This window comes from Coturnix japonica, chromosome 18 (genome assembly GCF_054131305.1).
Source record: "Coturnix japonica strain WE chromosome 18, WE-NBRP24, whole genome shotgun sequence".
Taxonomy (NCBI): Eukaryota; Metazoa; Chordata; class Aves; order Galliformes; family Phasianidae; genus Coturnix; species Coturnix japonica.
The window spans coordinates 1,379,438-1,399,684 of NC_140680.1; the positions used below are offsets into that span (position 1 = coordinate 1,379,438).

Consider the following 20,247-nt stretch of genomic DNA (forward strand, 5'->3'; position numbering starts at 1 on the left):
GACCCAAACCCACAATTAGAACAGCTCAGACCGCTTCAGTGGGACTTAAACCCACAACTGAAACAGCTCAGAGACCACTTCAGTGGGACTCGAACCTACGATCTACACGGCCACTAATCATGATTACACAATCAACCGCCCGGGCCCTTTACCAAAGGGGAGAGCTTGACAGCTCACACCTCCCGCGTAGGACATCTCCTCACGACTTACAGATTCCCCTGTACCCATTAAACATACCTTATCCGCCGATAGAGGGTCCTTGTCTGCTCCCACAGTGATCGGATGAGGGAAGGGAGTCCTTCCGAGAAATCTCGGGGCGCGCCAAAGGTGTCCCCTCTCTCAGTCGGTCCTGCAGCCAAACAGAGAGGGTCCCATCTGGGTCGCCAAAACGACCTGCGGAATCAAACTCTACAATCCAGAGATGGGTTATAAAACAGGTATGTTTATTCCTGCATTGCGCAGCACCGGGTGCAAGGGGGATAGCTCCACCAAACTTGCACACTGACTTGTAAAATCGTGACACAGATATAGGTACATTTAATACATAGTGATTTCTCGGAATTCTGATACATAGTCAATGATTTCTTAGACTTCTAATACATAGTCAATAGTTCTAGGAATTATTCAATAGCTATATTCAATAGCTCTTTAGCCTACAGACCCCCTCTTGCCTTTAGCATGCAGACCCCCTCTTGTTCTTATCAGGGGGAATGCAACTCCTCTTCTGGTCATCCGTGAGGTCTCACTCCTTATCTGCATCGTCCCTGCTCTCTCAGGCCCCTTGTTTCTTTTACTTGTTACCTTTAAGTTTCCTTTACTTGTTTCTATAAACTACCTTTAACTTTAACTTTTTAACTTTTACCCTTTTAGCTCCCCCCCCCCCCCTCCCCTTTATTCCGAATTCCAGCAGAGCATCTGTTTAGTGTTCAGTGGTAGTTAAGAGACAACATTTTATTTTCTGGATAAATAGTGATATTCGGGGTAAAAGTGTCTAAATTTTGATGTAAATTAAGTGGAGAAATTGTTGTATTTTGGAGACAAAAAAGGGTATTTTGGGGAGAAAATGCATAATACTGAGATCAATCGCAGTACTTTTGGGAGAAAGCATCACATTGTGCTAAGAAGCGGCATTTTGTGAAGAAAGTCACTTCTTTTGTGGATGAAAAGCAGTACTTTAGAGAGCAAACATCTAACGATTGGCATCAACACAGGTATTGTGGGGAGAAAAGGCCTTATCACTTGGGTCTAAATTGGAATTATAATGAGAAAAGGCCTAACTGTTTTTTGAGGGCTCAGTTCAATATTTCTCCGTGAAATGTGAAATTTAAGTGAGGTACTGTCTTACTTTAGTCACAAAATACGATGCAGGCGCAACCTCCGGCACAGCACCACGGATGCGCTCGTCTCAACAAACCACTCGTCCGCCAGCGGTAACGCCCCGCTCCGCATGCGCCCGGCTCTACAACCCCACTACGCACGCGCCACTTTCAACGGACGCCGTATTCCAGTTTGTCCACGCGGTGGCAGCAGAGACCGCAGAAAGAGCTTGGCTGGCCTGGTCAGACGGGTGCGGAAGCGCAGGGGAAAAAGAAAAAATGAGAGAAACAAGTTAAACTTCCCTAAGCCCAGCAACCCTGTGCCAAGTGCTTGTGAATATCGCTAAATAAATATCGCATCTGCCTTAGGGTGTTCTGACCACGGGCACACCATTTTAATAACGGCAGGATTCCCAAGAAGAATTTCAAGGAACTGGTCTACTTTTGACCCAAAGGAAGAATTAATACAAACCACAAGTAGGCATGCTTGTCAGCATCACCTTTGGGAAATAGATAATGGATCAGTAATAAACATCTTGGTACAGATGTTTATATATACAACACTACATAAGAATAATAGAGAATTCTTCACAAGGAGGCAAGGAACTTTATGTCCTCCATCTGGGAAATCCAGCATCGTTTCCTGCAGACACCTCTTTGATAACTGTTTCGGATCCAGCTGTCCATTCTTTTCAGGAGCACAACTCTAAAAGCTATGGAAAAAAAGGTAGTTTATGATAGGCAGAAGAAAAAGAACGGTATGTTTGTAACAGGAATTTAAATAAGCAAGTAAGCCATCAGTGACAGAAGCCAATCCTAGAACACTGCCGTGGAAAACATAGCAGCAGAGAATGAAGCCTCTACATTGTCCTGAACTATTGCTCCAGGAAAATAAATAAATAAATAAATAAAGAAAGAAAGAAAAGAAGAAAAAACAACAACAAAAAATTTCTTGTAGATGTTACCTCTGTGAAGGCACCCACCATCCTGATTTTAAAAGCATGGGGGGAAAAAAAAAAAAAGAAAAAAAAAAAGCAGAGTCATCTCCTCCAACATTACATGTTTTTTCAATAGGCAGCATGTGGCGCAGCTCAGTATCATGAAGAATTGAAGCTGTAAGCACCAAGCTCCTCAGCTTGAGACAAACCAAACATGCCTACAGATGGACAGAATCCTTAAGTAGGACAGCAGGACAGTAAAAACGTCAAACAAAGCACCTGATTCTCAGCCTTCTCGTTTGTTTTTGAAAATCCAGAGGCCTCCTTCTGATCCCCACCATTGGCCGGTAAAGCCCAAGCTCACAGACTGCTGGAAGTCCTTGTAACTAGACAGCGGAGAATTTAGATTGGATGGAACTTTTGGAAGGCGTTGCATTAGATCAAAAATAGTGCCTCTCTGAGCACCAAAGTATGGGCCTGAAGAAAAAATGGCTTAATTCCTAAAGAACAAAGTTAATTCCTCCTTTACAGATTACAGAAAGAACTAACATGAAACAGGATGAGCAGAATGCAGGGACAGTTTAGTGTTATCTGCAAATTAGCAAGAGACATCACAAGAGAACAGCTTCAATTCTAGAAACTATCAAAACTGAGGCAACAGCAAGGCTGCAGCCCATGCTATGACACCTGATCTCTTCCTGCAGTGCTTTTTGGGAAAGCCAACACAACAGATATTCCTCTTTTTGACTGGACGCACAGTTACACAGAGCGAAAATGACTGACTCCACAAACTCTGCGCATCTGCTTTGGGCATCTTAAACATCTGCTTGCCCAAGTACGCTGGGCTGGTCTACAACAAGAGGAAAAACTGCTTGGTGCACATGCCAACAAAGGCCAGCACCACAGAGAACTACAATGCCCCAATGCTGCAGTGCATTGCAAGGGCAGTGATGATACACAGAAGCCTCTATGACAAGAGGAGTGCTCAAGGAGCAGCACAAGAGGCTGCATGCCTGAAGGAAGCGGAACAGATGTCAACAAGCTTCTGGCTTTTTTCCCCCTCTTCTCTCAAAGCTTTCAGTTCCTCCCCCCCCTTCCTTTTGCTTGCTCAGGCTCATCGTGTCAGAGAGCTGCTGCTTGTTCACCTCAAAAAGCTTTTCGCTCTGAGAAACAACATCCTGCAAAGAACAGAGAGGGACAGATCCCATACTTCATTATTAGTCCAAAATAAGCAGTGCTGAAAAAAGTTGCACCTAAGAGGCCGCTTTCTTGCACGTGGAAAAGGCAGAGGCAAGGTATGTCAGGGGCTGATGAAGAGGAATGTCATCTGTTATAGCAGTGAGTTCTCCATCCCAATGTCCCCACATTCCTAAATGTGTTGAGAACCACAGAAGGGCTAACCGCTCTGAGCAGCGATTACTATCAGAACTTCCTGAAGATGCTTGAAAATGCCTTAATGCCTTTCTTCCTAAACTGGGCTTATAGCCCCAACCCATTTTCTATTTTGCTGCCTCACTGCCTATCCATACTTTGAGAACAATGGCACTTTTTTGCTGCCAGCATTAGGCCAAGAGCTGGAGCCTCCTTCGGAGCTGAACTCTACTGCCACAGTTCAGATTTCACACCGAGTCAAGCTTAGCGCCACACTATTCAGGACCACAGGAAAGGGTGACTGGAACTTCAGCTTGAACGAAAAAAGGCACCGCTGCATCAGCGATACTGTTGGATGTTTGAGAAATCATCAGCCAAGTGACAGAGGGGGCTTCCAGCAGCCAACAAACACCATGCAGCTTGAGTACATTTCCTGCTCTGAAATCACCTGCCCCCTCTGGTACAGCATGCAAAATGTGAGAAATCAAGGTGTGCAAGTTTGTGACTAATGGAACCACAAGTGAACAGCAGAACAGTTCTCACAGCCTTCCACCATTCAATCATCTGCCTTTGCAGTTTGGTGTGGGTTTTCTTTCCTGCTCTTTTGTTTGCTTTAAAGAATGCTTCAGGTCTTGTCTCTTTTTCTTCTACAACCATCCTTCTATGGACACATGAATAATTTACTGTTAACTTTTTATTTCCCCATCTTTTTTTTTTTTTTTTAAATAAAGACTTCAGTTTACAAGGCAGCCTCAGTTTCCTGTAACACAGGAATCCAACAAGACACCCATAATGCAAAAAACTTCTCCCTGGAGGCTTTTTTTCCTCTCTTGTTTCCATTCCACATGCAATCATCTTGAATTTACTGCACTAATAGTTAGTTATTTGAGGTTCACCTGTTGTCCACTCTCTTTACTTCTGCCAACTCTTGCTGCTTTGTCTCCACACACTTTAGAGTGACTGAAGTGATGAGATCACTGCTCAAAAGCCAGACAGAATGTATGGAAATATATCGCAAGTAATACAGAACTAAGAATACAAAAATATATATTTCAGTTAATCTACATTCATCCTGCATCAGAGAATCACAGAGCGGTTTAGGTTAGAAGGGACTTAAGAAAGTCATCTGGCCAAACCTCTGCTCAAGCAGGGACGTGTTGAACACTGTGGATAGTGCAGGCCTCTGCTTATCAGAAACAACAAAGGAGAATGATATAAGGTACAGGAAAGGATGACAGGAGGTACAAACCACGTGCTGTACAAAACGGACTCTTCTTCAACCACAGAGCCCAAAGAAGGGGAAACCAAGTTCTGTAGCTATCACAGAAACTTTATTATTCTTTGTCTTCTGCAAAGTCTCAGTAACCATCAAATGAAGTAGCAAGTTTGAGCACACTGTATGGGAAACTTGATCACAGCCTGAACCTCTGATTGACCACCTGAGGCAAGCAAGAGTCATCTGTGGGAGCACAAGTGAAGGTAATTTAGCTGTGCTAACAGAAGTAGTGGTACTTGGTTCCACCTCTCCTAAATCTCATTTAAGGGCTGACCACCACTAAGGCAGGATCTCTTTCTCTGGAGATTGCTGCTTTGTTTACAGCAAGCCTTCTACATTTTCTTGTCATGATAATCTTTTGAATGAAATGTCTGTTTAACCTGTTTACCTATCAACTGTACACACACACAAGTCTCTACTACTTGCGGCACCCAGATACACTGACACTCACTTTTCAGCCAAATACTATGAATGCTGTAACCTTGCCCAAATCCACCAATCTCTGCGATAGAGTTACATGAAATGCACAAAGACAGGCTCTAGCTCATGAAATTTATTAACCGCTGGTCACAACAGACCAGAGACTGGATTTCTTTTGATCAGTTACAACAGTTTTCTCTGCAAATTTTGTCAGTGTTTGCTTACTCAGTAGCTATTCCATGTTAATGCTGACACATGTAAAAAAAGTAAAGATTTTTGTGTGTTCCTTTTATGGCACCACAGGCATCTGGCATGTCACAGCCGCAACTCCCCAGGTATCCTGGTTTTGTTCACCAAATGCCCTCATCCTTGAGAAGAATGTCAAAATTACAGAAAGCTTCTGCCATTAAATTCAATGACTCATAGATGCTTTCCAGTTCACCTGAGTACATCTGGAGTTTCTTACCACCTCAAGCTTATTTACACAAAAATAAGTATCACAGCCGAGACCTTTGATCAATGTAATTAACCAAAATGCTACTGCACTGTACATTTCCTTCAACTTTACGTCAGATTTCTGACTACGTATGAACTGTCGTCAGCAGTGCTAAACTAAACTTGCTTCACTACAAGTGTTTGTCTTCCAGTTCACAGCTGCAACCAACATTGCTTTAACAGCTGCATTTCACAACTTTTACCACTAGTAGCATTTCCAGAACACAACAAGGCACAGAGCAACTGGCCACACAGCACACAAGGGGAAGGTGGGCTCTTTAAAATCGCCACAGCTCACTTTTAGCCCTTTATTTCTAAAGGGAAAACGGCTGAAGAATCTATTCTAGGAAGATTCTGAGGCCGAGCAGTGCAATTAAAGCGCAAAACAACCACCTAGGCAAGGACTGTCCACGTTTCCCCAAGTGAACAGCAGCCTATGGAAAGGCTCTATAGAAGAAAAGCCTGGTTGAACGTGGGCAACGGCCACTTCAGCGCTCCTCGGGTTAAACTGCACCGTACCTATTTCTGACGGACGTATACAACGCGACAAAGCCCCGTGAAAAAAGCCGCACCGGAAAACGGAGCGAGGGAAGGCAGGGGCCCGCCCTCAGCCGCAGCTCCCCCGGGCTGGGCCGCGTCGTGCGGGCGTCCGAACGGCCCTGGGCGTTCCGCCGGGCCCTGGGCGAAGCAGACGCTGCCCAAACCCAAAGCTGCCCGTGGCCAATTCAGGGCTCGCTGCGTGCGAGGAACCCGCCGGGTCGCTCCGGGGCGAGGGCGGAACCACGCCGAGACAACCGCAGCGCCCAGGCCACGGAGCTCCCGGAAGATGCGTCGCGTAGTCCCGGGGGGGTGGGAGCAGGAAGTGCCTTTTTTGGGCCTCGGAAGTACCATAAAAGGTGAGGAGGAAAAGCCAAATATGGTGGTCCCGGTTCCGGCCACCGCCGGAGCGGCGTTTCCGTTCGGCCTTGGCGGCCCCGTGCCTGCGGGACGCGGCTCGGCCCGCCCCAACCGGCGCGCTCCCGGCGGCGGCGCGGCGTCCCGCTGCTCGGCGGGGCTCGGCTTCTGCTTCGCTGGCTGTTGCCCGCGATGCCGCCCCACTTTTTTTCCTGTCACTAAGAATCACAGCTGAAGCCAGGCTTTAAATCACAGACCGCTGAAGTTTAAATCAGCCGAACGTATTTTCTGACAGCGGCCCGAAAAGAGTGGCCTGCGCTGCCCCCGGTGCGCTACTTGCCAGCTCCAGGCCGTGTTTGCTCAGAAGGGGGGAAGTTTCCCAGCCGCTGGCAGCGCCTGCTGCTTCCCTGGGAACAGCCTTCTTGAGAGAGACTTCTAGCCATGCTGTGGCCTCCTCAAAAGAAAACTCTCCTGCTCCCAATAAAACTAGGGAGTAAACTTCGTAAGACTTGTCCTCTTCAGACCAGCACGAAACAAGAAGACTTCACAGAACACACACAAACCCTGAAATCTGCTTTCCTGTTACCGGACAAAGGCCGCAAAAAGCCCAGGCACAGGTGGCCATGTATTTTCTTTCTTTCTTGTCATGCATATGTACAGACAATTAAAAGCAAAAGTTGCCACAGTTTAGACCAAAATCTCAGGACTGCATCCAAGAACTAGCCAGGGAATTCAGCTTGTTGAGCATTAAGGCATGCCATCTCCTACAGAAACTGCTTGCCATTGAACATTGTGCCAGATAGAGGCATCAACTCCCATATTTGCATCTCAGCTCCTCACAACTCCAAATATCAAGTAGTTTGTAAAGAACCTACCTGGAAGGACTGACACTGGAACCCTCCTTTAGATCTACGCTGCTGCTTCTCACAGTTGCATACTCCTCTGAATTCACTTCATAGAGAGCTCATGCACCCTGAAATGTATTTTAAGCCATCAAATAAGGATGCATTTTTCTCCCCCAAACACTAAAGCATTTGTACTGAAGGCCATCAAGCACGTGCACTTCTTATTCCCTATGCAATGTAACATAAGAAGCTATGGCAATTCTCATCTCCCAGCCTTCCATCCAGCAGCCACTTGTACTGAGCTGATTTTATTTTCAGCCTGGAAACTATGCCATTGCCTTGACATCCCCTTTTCACCACCCAGTAAGGTCTTCGCATAGTGGAGATTCTGACTTCTGAACCTCACCTTCAATGCTGGGAGCAGTGATTTCCTTTCTCACATGCTTCTGGAGAAGCCAGAAAACAGGAATTGTGATTACTTCCAAATTGTAGGCGATGCAGCCAATTCAAGGGCATGTGCTGTATCCACACCTTTTATGGCACTCCTGGACACAGGAGCAACTGGTACTCCTTTCTTTCTTTGTGCAGGTACTTCTCCAGGAAATAAACAGCACCCGTAGCTTCCTAGCAGCCAGGTTTGCTGCAGCAGGCTTCTTATGTGGTAGTTTAAAGGAAAATACAAAAACTTACGTGATTTGATTTTGTCTTTTATTACGTTTTCTGAAGGGTATTGGTACACCAAATATCCCATTGGCAGGAAAGCGCATTCAATGTATTTAGAAGCCAAACAGTCACTTTCATTTTAACAAACACAATTACAAAGTAAAAATAAATCACAAAATAATGAACCGCATGTTCATAACATACAAAAATTGCTGCCTACTCAGTAGGTAACTACAACATTCCAACTCCTGAATATATTTATAAATTTACATTTTTGTAACAAAAATAGACTTTGAGAAGCGGGGTGTTGTTGTTGTTTTTCATCTGTTTCTGGTTTGTTTCGGTTGGGTTTTTTGCTTACATTCTGTCTCCCAGTGCATACTGGTGCTCCCTTCCCCACCCGTTCCCTGCTTTCTCTTACATTCTTTGCATAACATCCCTTTTGTTTTAAGGCAAGATGCAAAGCATCTATTCACACAAATGCATGACATCAGCAAGGCTTCACAAAAAGGCACCAAGACTTGTAACTTTAAAAACAAAACTTCTGCCACATTTGTGTGTCTTATCAGGTGGTTTTTACATAACATCACTCTTACATGCTCAAATACAGTAAGTGCTGTACCCAGAGAAGTTTTAAACTCGTTACAGCATTGCCACTAAATTAGAACTAACATTTACAAAATATGGCCCTGCAAACTCCAAATAATGTAACACGGATATGCAAAACTTTTTCAACATCAACAGTACCTAAAGGAAAGCAAAACCATGGCACACGTACAATTTACATCAGCTATGTGCTTAGTTAAAGGTCCTTTCCTCCTAATAAAATATTATTGTTTGTTTATGGGGAAAATTATACCGAACTTATATCCACAGTCCATGCAAATTAAGTTAGTTGACAGTGGTGGAAAACTTAAACAGCAGTTTTTTCAGGCAGCTGAATTTTGAAGAAATATTAGATAGCCTTGCAACATACAGTGTTGGGGGAGCAATCGGAGACTTGGTGTCTCATAGTACCAGTGGAAGAGGGGAATGCTCCTGTTCCAGAAGGTGATCTTAGCAAATCTCAATTGTCCTTGGAGAAAAGGTTGATGTCATGTCTGAAAGTGCTGAAGTCACCTGTGAGCTGAAATTATTGGTAACCGCTGGAGATGGGAAGGAAGTGGCCACTTGGGTCTGAAAAGTGGCAGTGCCAGAGGGGTAAGTGGTTGCTATAGACGGGGATGGGAATGCCGTGTGTGCAGGGGAGGGATAGGAAGAGGAGGCAGGGGAGGAATACACTGTGCGCACTGGTGAGGGGTAAGTGGTGGCTATGGAGGAGGAGTAGGACGTAGCCACAGAGGATGAGTAGGCAGCAACAGGGGAAGAAGTAGTTGAGACCGAAGCTGCCTTTTCCACTTTCTTGTCCTTCTGTCTAAGGTGGATTTTAGTGTGTCTCTTCCTTTCATCACTTCTGGCAAACTTTCTGCCACAAATGTCACATGCAAATGGCTTCTCTCCTGTATGTGTGCGGATGTGCGTTGTCAAGTGGTCGCTCCTGCTGAAGTTCCGCATGCAAATGCGGCATTGGAAAGGTTTCTGTCCAGTGTGGATGCGAATGTGACGAGTTAGTTCATCAGACCGTGAAAATCGCCGGTCACAGGACTCCACGGGGCAAGCATAGGGCCGTTCGTGAGGAGGTGTCTTGCTGGGACGATTAGGGTATTTCCTCATCCTGCTGGGCTTGATCAGCTGGGATTGATAGTTACTGTTGAGGGTCTTCAACTCCTGAGAGCCAGTCTGTGTGGCAAATGCTTTGATAGTGGACAGCGGCGTGAGGGAGGGCTGCTGTGCTCTGGTCTCAAGGGCTGAGAAGGGCTTCTGATCAGCTGAGATAAGGTTGAGCTCACTCTGTTGCTGAGGGAACAGGTAATCTGGGATCATTGGCACCTGGAAGCTGGTTTTAGTGGTCGGATAAGCTGGAGGTGGATACTGGATGGGGACTCCAGAAGGGTTGGGAAAGGACTGGGTCTGTGGTTCAGGGAAAATATCAGAGCTGGAAGTGGGGAAAGTTGGTGCAGCCGAATAAATTGGACTGTTCTCACTAGCTTGGACAGAACAGCTCAGGGGGGTGCTCTGCGAAGAGGAGGGCGTTGATGAAGAGGGTGTAGAGGTGGGAGGTGCATTAGCCATGCTCACCAGCCCACTGACAAGGCTGAAGAGGGGCTCTGGCCATAAAGTGTTGCTACCGGTTGGGGCCGGCTCCAGGGAGAAGCGCCCCGTGTAGGTAATTGGCGGTAGCCGCGTTGTTTGGTTGGGATAGCTGGTTTCTGGCACGGTTTTCTCGTTGTTCAGAGAGATCTCAGGAAACGTGTCTGAAAATAAGAAGAGACGCGATTACTTCTAGCAGCCACTGCAGCTCTGGAGCTGCTGCCAGTGCTTCACGAGCCATCCCCATGCAGCGCAGCCCCAGATCTTTGCTTCTGGTTAATTAATAATTGAGCGCAACATATTGCAGCGCCGCTGGCAGGTCTCCAGCAGCAACGAGCCCAGATCCGCTGACGCACAACACAGGAGATACCCCCGCGCAGCCGCCGGGTCAGAGGCACCGCTGCGTCTCGGAGCTCCCGCTGGCGCTGCCGCCTCCCTGACCGCCCGGGAGAGGCCCCCAAGCTTACCTGCCGCGAGGTGCTCAAAATGTTGCTCGCCGGGCTCCCCGGCCGCGCCGAAGCCCGCGCTCTCAGGCGCCCCGGAAGGCGCAAGAAACTGCTGTCCCCCGCCACCGAGCAGCATCATCTCCTCCAGTTTGGGATAGTGGCCGTCCATGGCGGGAGGCGAGTGCGGAAAGACGCCGAAGGGGTCGGAGATCTGCAGCGAGGGCAGGAGCTGCATCTCCGCCTTGGCCGCAGCCATGAGGGAGCCGCGTTCGGGCTCTGACGGGTGATGCCGCCGCCGCGGGCCCGACGGACGGGCCGGCTGCGGCGAGGCGGCCGTTGCCTGCTGCCTGCCCTTGCGCCGCGGCCACCCAGCGCTGCCCGCTGGAAGCGATCGCCTCCCGCCCGCCGGACGGCCCGAGGCTCCCCCCCCCGCTGCCCGCTGGAAGCGCTCGGCTCCTCGCCCGCCCCGGAGCCGCTTCTATATATCGGATCCCACCGGCTGCAGCCCGCCCCGGCCCTGACGTACATGGCCATATTTGGGAAGCAGGAAGCCCTTATTTGGAGGCGAGCCGGAGGACCCCGCCTGGCGTCAGCACCTGGCACCGGGGAAAGCCGGGCGGTGGGGGCCCCACCCGCCCCGGAAAGAGAGCCCCGCGGCCGTCACGGTCCCCACACCCGCTGCGGCCCCGCGCCCCGCCGCCAGCAGCAGCACCTCAGCGCCACCGGCCCCGAGGCGCGCGCCGTCCGGCCCCCGCCTGCCCCGGCCTGCCTGCCGGAAGCCCCGGCCGCCCTTTCCATATTAGGAAGCGGCCATATAAGTCCCGGTTCCGGCGGAGACATCCCGCTCCTTATTTGGTGATTCCGGTCCCGGATAGGCGGGGCCGGGAAGCCCTGGCGCGGGAGCCGGGTTGCCGCCGGGCCGTGCGCGCCCGCCCCCGGGCCGTGAAAGTGCGCGGCTCCGCCGCCGGGCGGACGGCGGGGAAGCACTGAGGACCGCCCTGGTTGCCCTGGCCCCGCCGTCGGCTGCAGGCTGCAGGCACGGCTTCAGCCACCGCCTCGTTCTCGGCTCGCGCCGTTCGCTTCCCCCGGTGCCCGTGCAGGGGCCGCGCGCCGGCAGCCTCGATGTGGAGTTTCCCGGGGGCCGGCAGCGCGGCCCGGCGGGGGCCGCCCGCTCTCTGCAAAGGGAACCTCCGGCTCCGTAGCTCTGCCGTGATGGAAGGAGCTGCGCGCGCGGCCCCGGACCGGGATTCTCTGCGTCGCCTTCGCTCAACGGAGAGCGGGCACCGCGCGGCTACGGCACCCGCTGTGCTGGGTGCGCTGGGCAGCGACACCGCTCGGGACTCCGCTCTCACGCCCTCAGGGATGCCCCTTAACACGGCCGCGGCTGTTTACCGCCCCGCAGCCGGCTCTCACACCGGCTCCGCAGGGAACCGCGGCTGTTTAGGAAGGGACGGGGAGCTACGGCTTCCGGCCCGAGACGGCGCACGCAGCACGGAGCTGCAGGACACTCCGCCAGCCGGCGGGGAGGCTCCCGTGCTATAAATAGGCTCTCGACGCGGCCGTCGCTCCGCCCCGCTGCCTGCGCGGGGCTCCCCCGGCGCCGGGCCAAGCGGCACCGGCGACGCAGTGCGGTTGCAGGGCGCATGCGCGGTGTCGCGGCGAGGGTTTCCCCGCATTGCGCGGGGTTTCTGCCGGCCGCTCCGGGGGGGCGGGGGGAGGCGTTGTGGCGAGCGAGTCACGCTGCGGTCCCCGCCGGGATGTCGGTACCGCTGTGCTCCGGATGGGCCGATCGGGTCGCGTCGGGCCCGTGACGCTGCGGGAAGCCTGGCTGCGGCGGGCACTCGCCGGCCCTCGCGTCTCCGTGCCCTGTTAGAGCTCGTTTTGCCGCATAGATGGTGGGGAGCTAAGCACCCCGGACGGTAGGCAGCCCCTCTTGTGCCGCGGAAAGGCGGTTGGGTAAATCGCAGCACCGGGCCCTGCCGCCTTTTTGATTAATATTCGAGGTGCGAATGACAACAAGGCTCATTCTGCTCACTTCTATAGAAGGTTTACGCTTCTCTCGTGTACTGTTTTGTCTGAGTTGCTATTTGAAGAGCCGTGTCTTGTCTGCAAGACCGCAGTGCCTCCTACACTTGCGCGTTCCCGCTCCTAAAATCAGCTGCGGGTTGCAGTCGAGCGGTGCCTCCAGGAACGAAAAGCTCCCTCTCATCTGCAGCTACTTTCTCAATGGGGATTAACGGGGATTTGTTTTTTGATAATGGTTCTTTAGGGAGATAAACTGCATTGTTGTTCAAATGTCATTGCACCGGTCCAAACCTTAAATTTAAACATGATTCAGAGACGATCCTTTTCTAACAGATTCAGCTCTCTGCTGCAGGTTTTGAGAAGTCTCATACACAATGACTGCAGCTCATCTCTGGTTCCCACTGGCACATTGCAGTTCAAAGTCCTGTCAGAAAGGATCGTTCTAATGCTGTAGGCCTCTGAGGAGCATTTGGCCCTGTCTTTTTTACACCCTCTTTAGGATATTTATAAATGCTGATGTCAGCCTCTTCTGAACCTTTTCTTGTTCAGACTTCTCTCTCAGCAACTCCTCCTACAACAGTCCTATAACATCGAAGGCTGTACTACTCAGTGGGTAAGGAACTGGTTGGAAGGTCACAGCCAAGAGATGTAGCCAATGGTTCTATTTCCAGGTGGAGACCAGTGATAAGTGTTATCCCCCAATGAGTCCGTTTTGGGACCAGTACTCTTTAACATCTTAATCAGGTTTACAGATGATGGGTTCAAGTGCACCCTCAGCACGTGTGCAAATGACACCAAGCTGAATGGTGCAGTTGATACAACAGAAGGAAGGGATGCTATCCAGAGGAGCCTTGACAAAATCAAAATATGGGCCAAAATAAACCTAATGAGGTTCAACAAAGCCAAGTTCAAAAAGTGTTGCGCTTGGGTCAGGGCAATCACATATACATATACACACACACATATATGTATACATATACATACAGGTATATACATATATATACACACACACATATATACATATACATGAGAGCAGCCCTGCCAAGAAGGACTTAGGGGCTTGCAGACCAGAAGGCCGACAATATCCTGGGCTGCATCAAAAGAGGGGTGACAGCAGAGCAACGGAGGGGATTGTCCCTGCCTACTCTGCCATTGTGAGGCCCCACACAGAGTACTGTCAGGTCAAGGGCCCCCAGCATAAGAAAGATGTGGAGCTGTTGGAAAGGGTCCAGAGGAGGGCCACAAAGATGCTCTGAGGGCTGTAGCACCTCTCCTACAACAACAGACTGAAGAAGCGTAGCTTGTTAATCTGGAGGACACCTCACTATGGCTTTCCAGTACTTAGAGGGAGATTATAAACAGGAGGGAGACTGACTTTTTACACAAGTCTGGTAGCAATAGGACAAGAGGAATAGTTTTAAACTAGAATAGGGGAGATTTAAATAAGCTGTGAGGTTTTCACTGAGAGGGTGGTGAGGTGCTGGAACAGGCTGTCCAGAGAGGTTACTGATGCCCCATCCCTGGACGTGTTCAAGGCCAGGTTGGATGGGGCCATGGACAACCTGATCTAGTGCTTGATCTAGCAATTGGCAACTCTGCTCACGGCAGGGTGGTTGGGACCAGATGATCTTCAAGGTCTCTTCCAATGGAAACTGTTCTGGGATGTGCTCCTGTCATATAATATTGCTAGCAGCCCTTTGCCGGACTTGCTCCAGTATGTCGACATTTGCCTTGTTCTGGGAAAGAGAACTGCTTCAGAACTGCAGACAGGGTGGTATCAACAGCAAGAGCTACACAAATTATTGTAAAAACAAAACAAAACAGCTCTGGCATACGAGCCCTACCATTCTGGTGAGGCTTTCTGGTTTCATTGAAGCACTGGAAAGGCAGCTACATTACAGTCAGGTTTTTTTTAATCTCAGAATTCCTATATAAGAAAAAAATTTTTTTTTTGATTGACAGAACTCAAATTTCAACTACATCCTCCTGATCAGTGATTGTTATGTCCCCATCATTGCATTTTTATTTTTATTTTTTACTAAAAGAAAGAATTTTGTTCAACATCAACGACCCTGATGAGGGGATAGTGACCACTCTCAGCAAGTTTGCTGAAGACATGAAGTTGGGAGGATTGGCTGACACACCTGAAGGCTGTGCTGCCATTCAGCGAGACCTGGACAGGCTGGAGAGCTGGGCAGTAAGAAACTGGATGAGGTTTAACAAAAGCAAGTGTAGAGTCTTGCACCTGGGTAGAAATAATTGCATGCACCAGTACAGGCTGGGGGAAGACCTGCTGGAGAGGAGCTCTGCTGAGAGGGACCTGGGTGTCCTGGTGGACGACAGATTGACCATGAGCCAGCAGTGTGCCCTTGTAGCCAAAAAGGCCAATGGCATACTGGGGTGCCATTAAAAAGAGCATGTCCAGCAGGTCGAGGGAGGCGATCCTCCCCCTCTACTCTGCCCTGGTGAGGCCTCATCTGGAATATTGTGTCCAGTTCTGGGCTCCCCAATACAAAAAACAGGGATCTCTTGGAGAGAGTCCAGCAGAGGGCCACTAAGATGGTGAAGGGCCTGGAGCATCTCCCCTGTGAGGAGAGACTAAGCGAGCTGGGTCTGTTTAGCCTTGAGAAAAGAAGGCTGAGAGGGGATTGGATCCAGATTTATAAATACCTGAGGTGTGGGGGCCATAGTGGCAAGGCTGGTCTCTTTTCAGTAGTGCGTGGGGACAGGACTAGGGGTAATGGGATGAAACTTCAGCATAGGAAGTTCCACACGAATGTGTGGAAGAACTTCTTTACGATGAGGGTGATGGAGCACTGGAACAGGCTGCCCAGGGAGGTGGTGGAGTCTCTTTCTCTGGAGATATTCATGACCCACCTGGACGCCGAGCTGTGCAACGTGGTGTAGGGAACCTGCTTTGGCAGGGGGGTTGGACTCGATGATCTCTAGAGATCCCTTCAGTTCTGTGATCCTGTGAATTTTTTGCATTGTCTTGCTGAGGTTCGATGATATATTAGCTGAGCCATTTTTTCTTGCAAAGATGATGTGTTTGCCTGGATATGTAGTAATAACAACAGCATTTATAATTTCTCTAGGTCTTTTACTAATCATTCATGTTCACACTCATTTGATTTTCTTTATTCCAAACCTCTGACTACCTCATGTTTTTCCTTTTTATTTCTACTTGGTGCTGTATTTAACATCCCAAACTGTACAAGTTTTCATAGGTACTCCCTTAAAGTTGTACTGTTCTCTATCACTGTATGCTGTATGCCCAAGGAGTTAAAAACAGGAATGAGAATTTCAGTTTTTTAAATAAATACTGTAGTGTTGTTTCCTCTCCCTCCTACCTCCTGGAAGCAAGCTATATGATTTAAAAAGCTGTTACATTGTTGTGCTGTAACATATTCTACAGATATTTTAAATGTATTTATCATTTATTTTGTTTACCTGCAGCTAAAATAATTACAAGAAAAGGCTTTTGCATGAAGGCTCAAGGAGAAGACAATTTTAAATTTAAGTGTTTAAGTAGTCTTCTCAATAATATGACGGAGAGAAACAGATATTATCAGTACTGTTGAATGTATGGCTTTGCTCTGAAATGCTCCCCGTGTTTGCTGCAAATTCTTACTGCTTTCAGGTGTGCGATTTCCTTCATTTTGTAAACAGGTCTGAAATGCACGGTGCACTTCCTTTGTAGTGGTATATCCAACCACAAGAGGGAACTCTTCCCAGTTAGTATTTCAGGAGGTGGACGTGGTCTACCGAACGAAGCAAAGTGCTGCTTGAGTAAGAATCAGCTTATGTAGGTGTTTCTTATTTATCTGTTCGTCTTTCCTTGCTTCTCAGACATTATATATGAGCAGAAAGGTGGAGTTACAGGTTTTTCTTAGAAATTTAGGAAATCTGATGGGTTTTCCCTCAAGTTTTTATGCTTCTATTTAAACAAATCCTTAAAAATAGCTATTTTAGGATTTGTGACTTAGTAGACTTCAACAGCCTATAAAGCTTGTGTCATTGCAAAAATAGTTGAAAAAAAAAATGGCTATACAGTACTTGAAGTATTCAGACATATCTCCCCTACTACCTGAGAGTACCTCTGCTCAGTTCTGCTCTTCAGCTTTGATAGCTTGGCTGGGGTTGCTAAGAGACATGCTTACCTTTGTTCACCGTTTGCCCCGTGACAAATGGTATTAGGTCTCCTATGGCATCAGAAAAATATTGTCACCCACACGTAAGCCTCCTTTATCCCTGCAGAGTTATTATATGAGAAATATTACTCAAAGCAGAGGTAAGTAGTGATAGAAAAGCAAAGCAGGTAAAAGTCATGAGCACCGTAAGATTCAACAGCTGCAGTCAATAAGCAGAGAAGATTGATGACTGTAGAAATGCTGGGATCTCACTGTTACTGTGGCACAAACAGGCATTTTCCGGCTGAGTTGCCCTCAAAGCAAAGCTTCATCAGTTTGTAGTAAAGCACTGTGAAAATTAGATTAAGTAACAGAAAGCATGTAAAAAGGAAGGGCAGCAAGTGCTGTGTGCCTCTGCACCAGTTCAGGCTTTCTGTTCCTAATACTTTTTAAAATTCATTGTTTTATGCATCCTTACAACACAGATGTGACTGTGAGAATGAATCAGAGGCTGAATGGTTTGGGGTTATTTTAATTATTCAGGTTAGCTGATGAAACAAGTTCTCAAAGTTCTTTGTTCTGCAACATGTATACATGGATGAAACATGCAAAACTGCCCTTGTTGAGTTTTTTAGACTTCTTGTTCTCCTCTGTAATCCACTACTATTCTGGTTCTGGGCTTCAGAATATATTTTCAGTTAATAACTGTCTTAACCATTGCCTATTTTAAGTTCCTGGATGCATTTCCTTACAAGTGAGGAATAGTTTGGGAAATAGTCACTTCAAATTCCAACAACAGCATTTCTGTTTCATTTTTGGTTTATCCCAAAACAAACATGGAATTATTTTTTCTCTGCCTACGAGGCTGACCAGAACATGTAAACAACAATATAAATAGGTTGGCATGAGAAGTTAATGAAAATTTTAATTAAGGTCTACGGCTTTCTTGAGTAGGAGCAGCAGACCACAGAACCAGGTGTTGAAACAAATTCTGCTCAGAAACATTCACAGATATACCACCTGTCTTCATAGATATTATCAGAGTTGTTCAGCCTGTAATTGTTGGACTGGTGCATGGACCATTGGTGCCGCTTAAAAGACAGTGAGCTTTCCCAAATCTCTAGAGCAGAGCAATTAAATCTCCAGTGCTAGGTTCTACTTTGAGTCAAATGAGTTTAAAAAAAAAAAAAAAAGGCACAAAATTGCCAAATATGTTTTCACCTTTTCTATACCTTACATGTTTTTAAATGAGAGTCCACCACTTACCAGTATATCTAGCATTTAACTTCTAAGGTCTAAAACTAGAATGTAGCCTTTCTGCATTAAATCTTTAATTGACAAACATTTCCATCCCGATTTCTCAGTGTTAGTAAATGCACTGCTGCATTTACTGGATGAACAGCATCTGCATTTAAACCACACAAACCCTTGGTATCATCGTAAGAGATTGTCAGAAGCTCCAGTTTCAGCCTCTTATTTTCCCTAGTTTCAGTCTGGCTTGTTTTATTTCTAATAGTAGCTTAAATTTGTGCAAGTTTCTTGCTCTTCTCGTACAAAATTTTCAAAGAGGATAATACTTTTACATTCTCTTTCCATTCCCCAAATGTTTATTTGCCTCTTTTTCTTTAAAAAGAGAATGGAATGCTGTAAAGACACCCCTTCCCCAGTAAAAATGACAACAAAACAAATCACAACAGCAACAAGAAAACACTACCACCAAAACCAGAAACCCCAAATTTCAACACATTAGGAAGCAAGCTATGGCAAAATGAAGCTTATGGTTCCTATGAGTGCCAGTGCTACTTCTGGCTCAGTATCCATAGAAACCTGATCTCCTGTCCTGCTGCAGGAATTAGCTGACGATCACAACCACTTAGTCATAGAATCACTTTGATATCAATTCGCATCAATATCCCTTAAATATGTCAAATTTTCTATATTACTTTGATTATATTACATTTTCTATGTTATATATTACCTTATATACAGGGAGAAAAAAAGGAAAGGAACAGAAAGGTTGTATTTGCTTTTATGTACTGAATGGAAAAGGGCAATCTACCTCTTTAATTCCTCAGAACTAGGGCACAATACAAAAATTACATTTTGGAAAATATTTATTTCAAATTGAGTTTGGCCTAAATGTTGACAACAGGAATTTTCAAGCACCTGGGTGCTCCCTATGCAAAAGAAGCTGGAATAATTAATTCCAACCACACCTTTCTCTGGGACTGAAGCTGGCCTCGCTACTATCCATCTGTGTAGAGAGCATACATTCAGAGTGTTTTAAAATACATTGTGCTCAACTGCATACCCTACTGGAGCTGAAAATAGTATACATTATTTAAACATTGACAGTGAGGGGAATTGTACCATTCTTCATTTTTACATTTAATGACCTTTTCTACGGCTGATAGAAATGGCGAATGCAATCATATTCAGCTCACCTTTTCCCCACCACGAATAGAAACTGTGAAGTTCCTGTCTGTCATTCAGATGAGTATTTTCTAAGGCTGAAGGCCTCCTCTTCATGGTTCCTCTCTATAGAAGTTCTCTTCTTATGGTGACAGAATGTACAGACACATTTAGAACCTTAAGGGTCCTATAGTCTTGTATCTTCAGAGGTCCTTCCATTGGCAGTTTTGCAGAGGAAGACTGTCATCAACCAGGTGGAGCTAGGGTTGATTTCAGGAAAGCCTGAACAATCAATTGTGGAGTTACAGGAAGACAAAGAGATTAAGAACCAACAGAATTTTAAGAGTATTTTTTCTCCCTCAAATCCTTCAGATCAAATAAAATTTGGTATTAAATCTGATGCTTATGTAAGCCTCTCCAGCAATTTGATGCAGGCCTAGAATTTACATGGTATGATAGCTGGCTCAGAAAGGGTGCTAAATGATTCAAAGTACACAGATTCTACAGCTCGTTTCCCATTTCCTCTGATAGAGCAGGCATTGCTAAACATCAGTAAGAGATGAACACAGATGTAATATACAGGCAGGCATGCACAAACAGCTTGTTATTCTCTCAAACATGTATCTTCACATGGTGTCAGAAGTGGCACGTGGACAAAAATGCAGATGGTTTTCCTAAGAATTTCTGAAGTAGAATTCCAATGGACATTGCTGGTTCTCTTTCATGTGAGCCCACAAACCTACTGTAATTAAGGCTTGCTGACAATACCTGTTCCTATTGGTGAATGAAAGGCAAGTAACCTTGCTTTTCTCAGAAGCAGATTTGT

The 20,247-nt window shown here is 47.1% G+C and overlaps 2 protein-coding genes and 1 long non-coding RNA gene across 3 annotated transcripts; all 3 read right to left on the reverse strand.

Annotated features, from left to right (window-relative positions):
• Positions 1–422: 422 nt before the first annotated feature.
• LOC116654049 (uncharacterized) lies at positions 423–9,230 on the reverse strand. The gene is made up of 5 exons (XM_085519407.1): positions 9,195–9,230; positions 7,962–8,001; positions 7,047–7,226; positions 6,389–6,928; positions 423–1,555 (listed from the first exon to the last, which is right to left on the reverse strand). The coding sequence occupies exons 1-5, from the start codon at positions 9,228–9,230 to the stop codon at positions 1,488–1,490; spliced, it is 864 nt and encodes a 287-aa protein (XP_085375533.1). The 3' UTR covers positions 423–1,487.
• Positions 8,247–11,330, reverse strand: EGR1 (early growth response 1). The gene is made up of 2 exons (XM_015875522.3): positions 10,876–11,330; positions 8,247–10,572 (listed from the first exon to the last, which is right to left on the reverse strand). The coding sequence occupies exons 1-2, from the start codon at positions 11,108–11,110 to the stop codon at positions 9,275–9,277; spliced, it is 1,533 nt and encodes a 510-aa protein (XP_015731008.3). The 5' UTR covers positions 11,111–11,330; the 3' UTR covers positions 8,247–9,274.
• A 4,463-nt stretch (positions 11,331–15,793) lies between these two features.
• LOC146757895 (uncharacterized) lies at positions 15,794–19,592 on the reverse strand. Its single transcript, XR_014935576.1, has 3 exons — positions 19,454–19,592; positions 17,040–17,130; positions 15,794–15,932 (listed from the first exon to the last, which is right to left on the reverse strand). It is a non-coding gene; the product is annotated as an uncharacterized LOC146757895 (long non-coding RNA).
• Between the last annotated feature and the right edge of the window lie 655 nt (positions 19,593–20,247).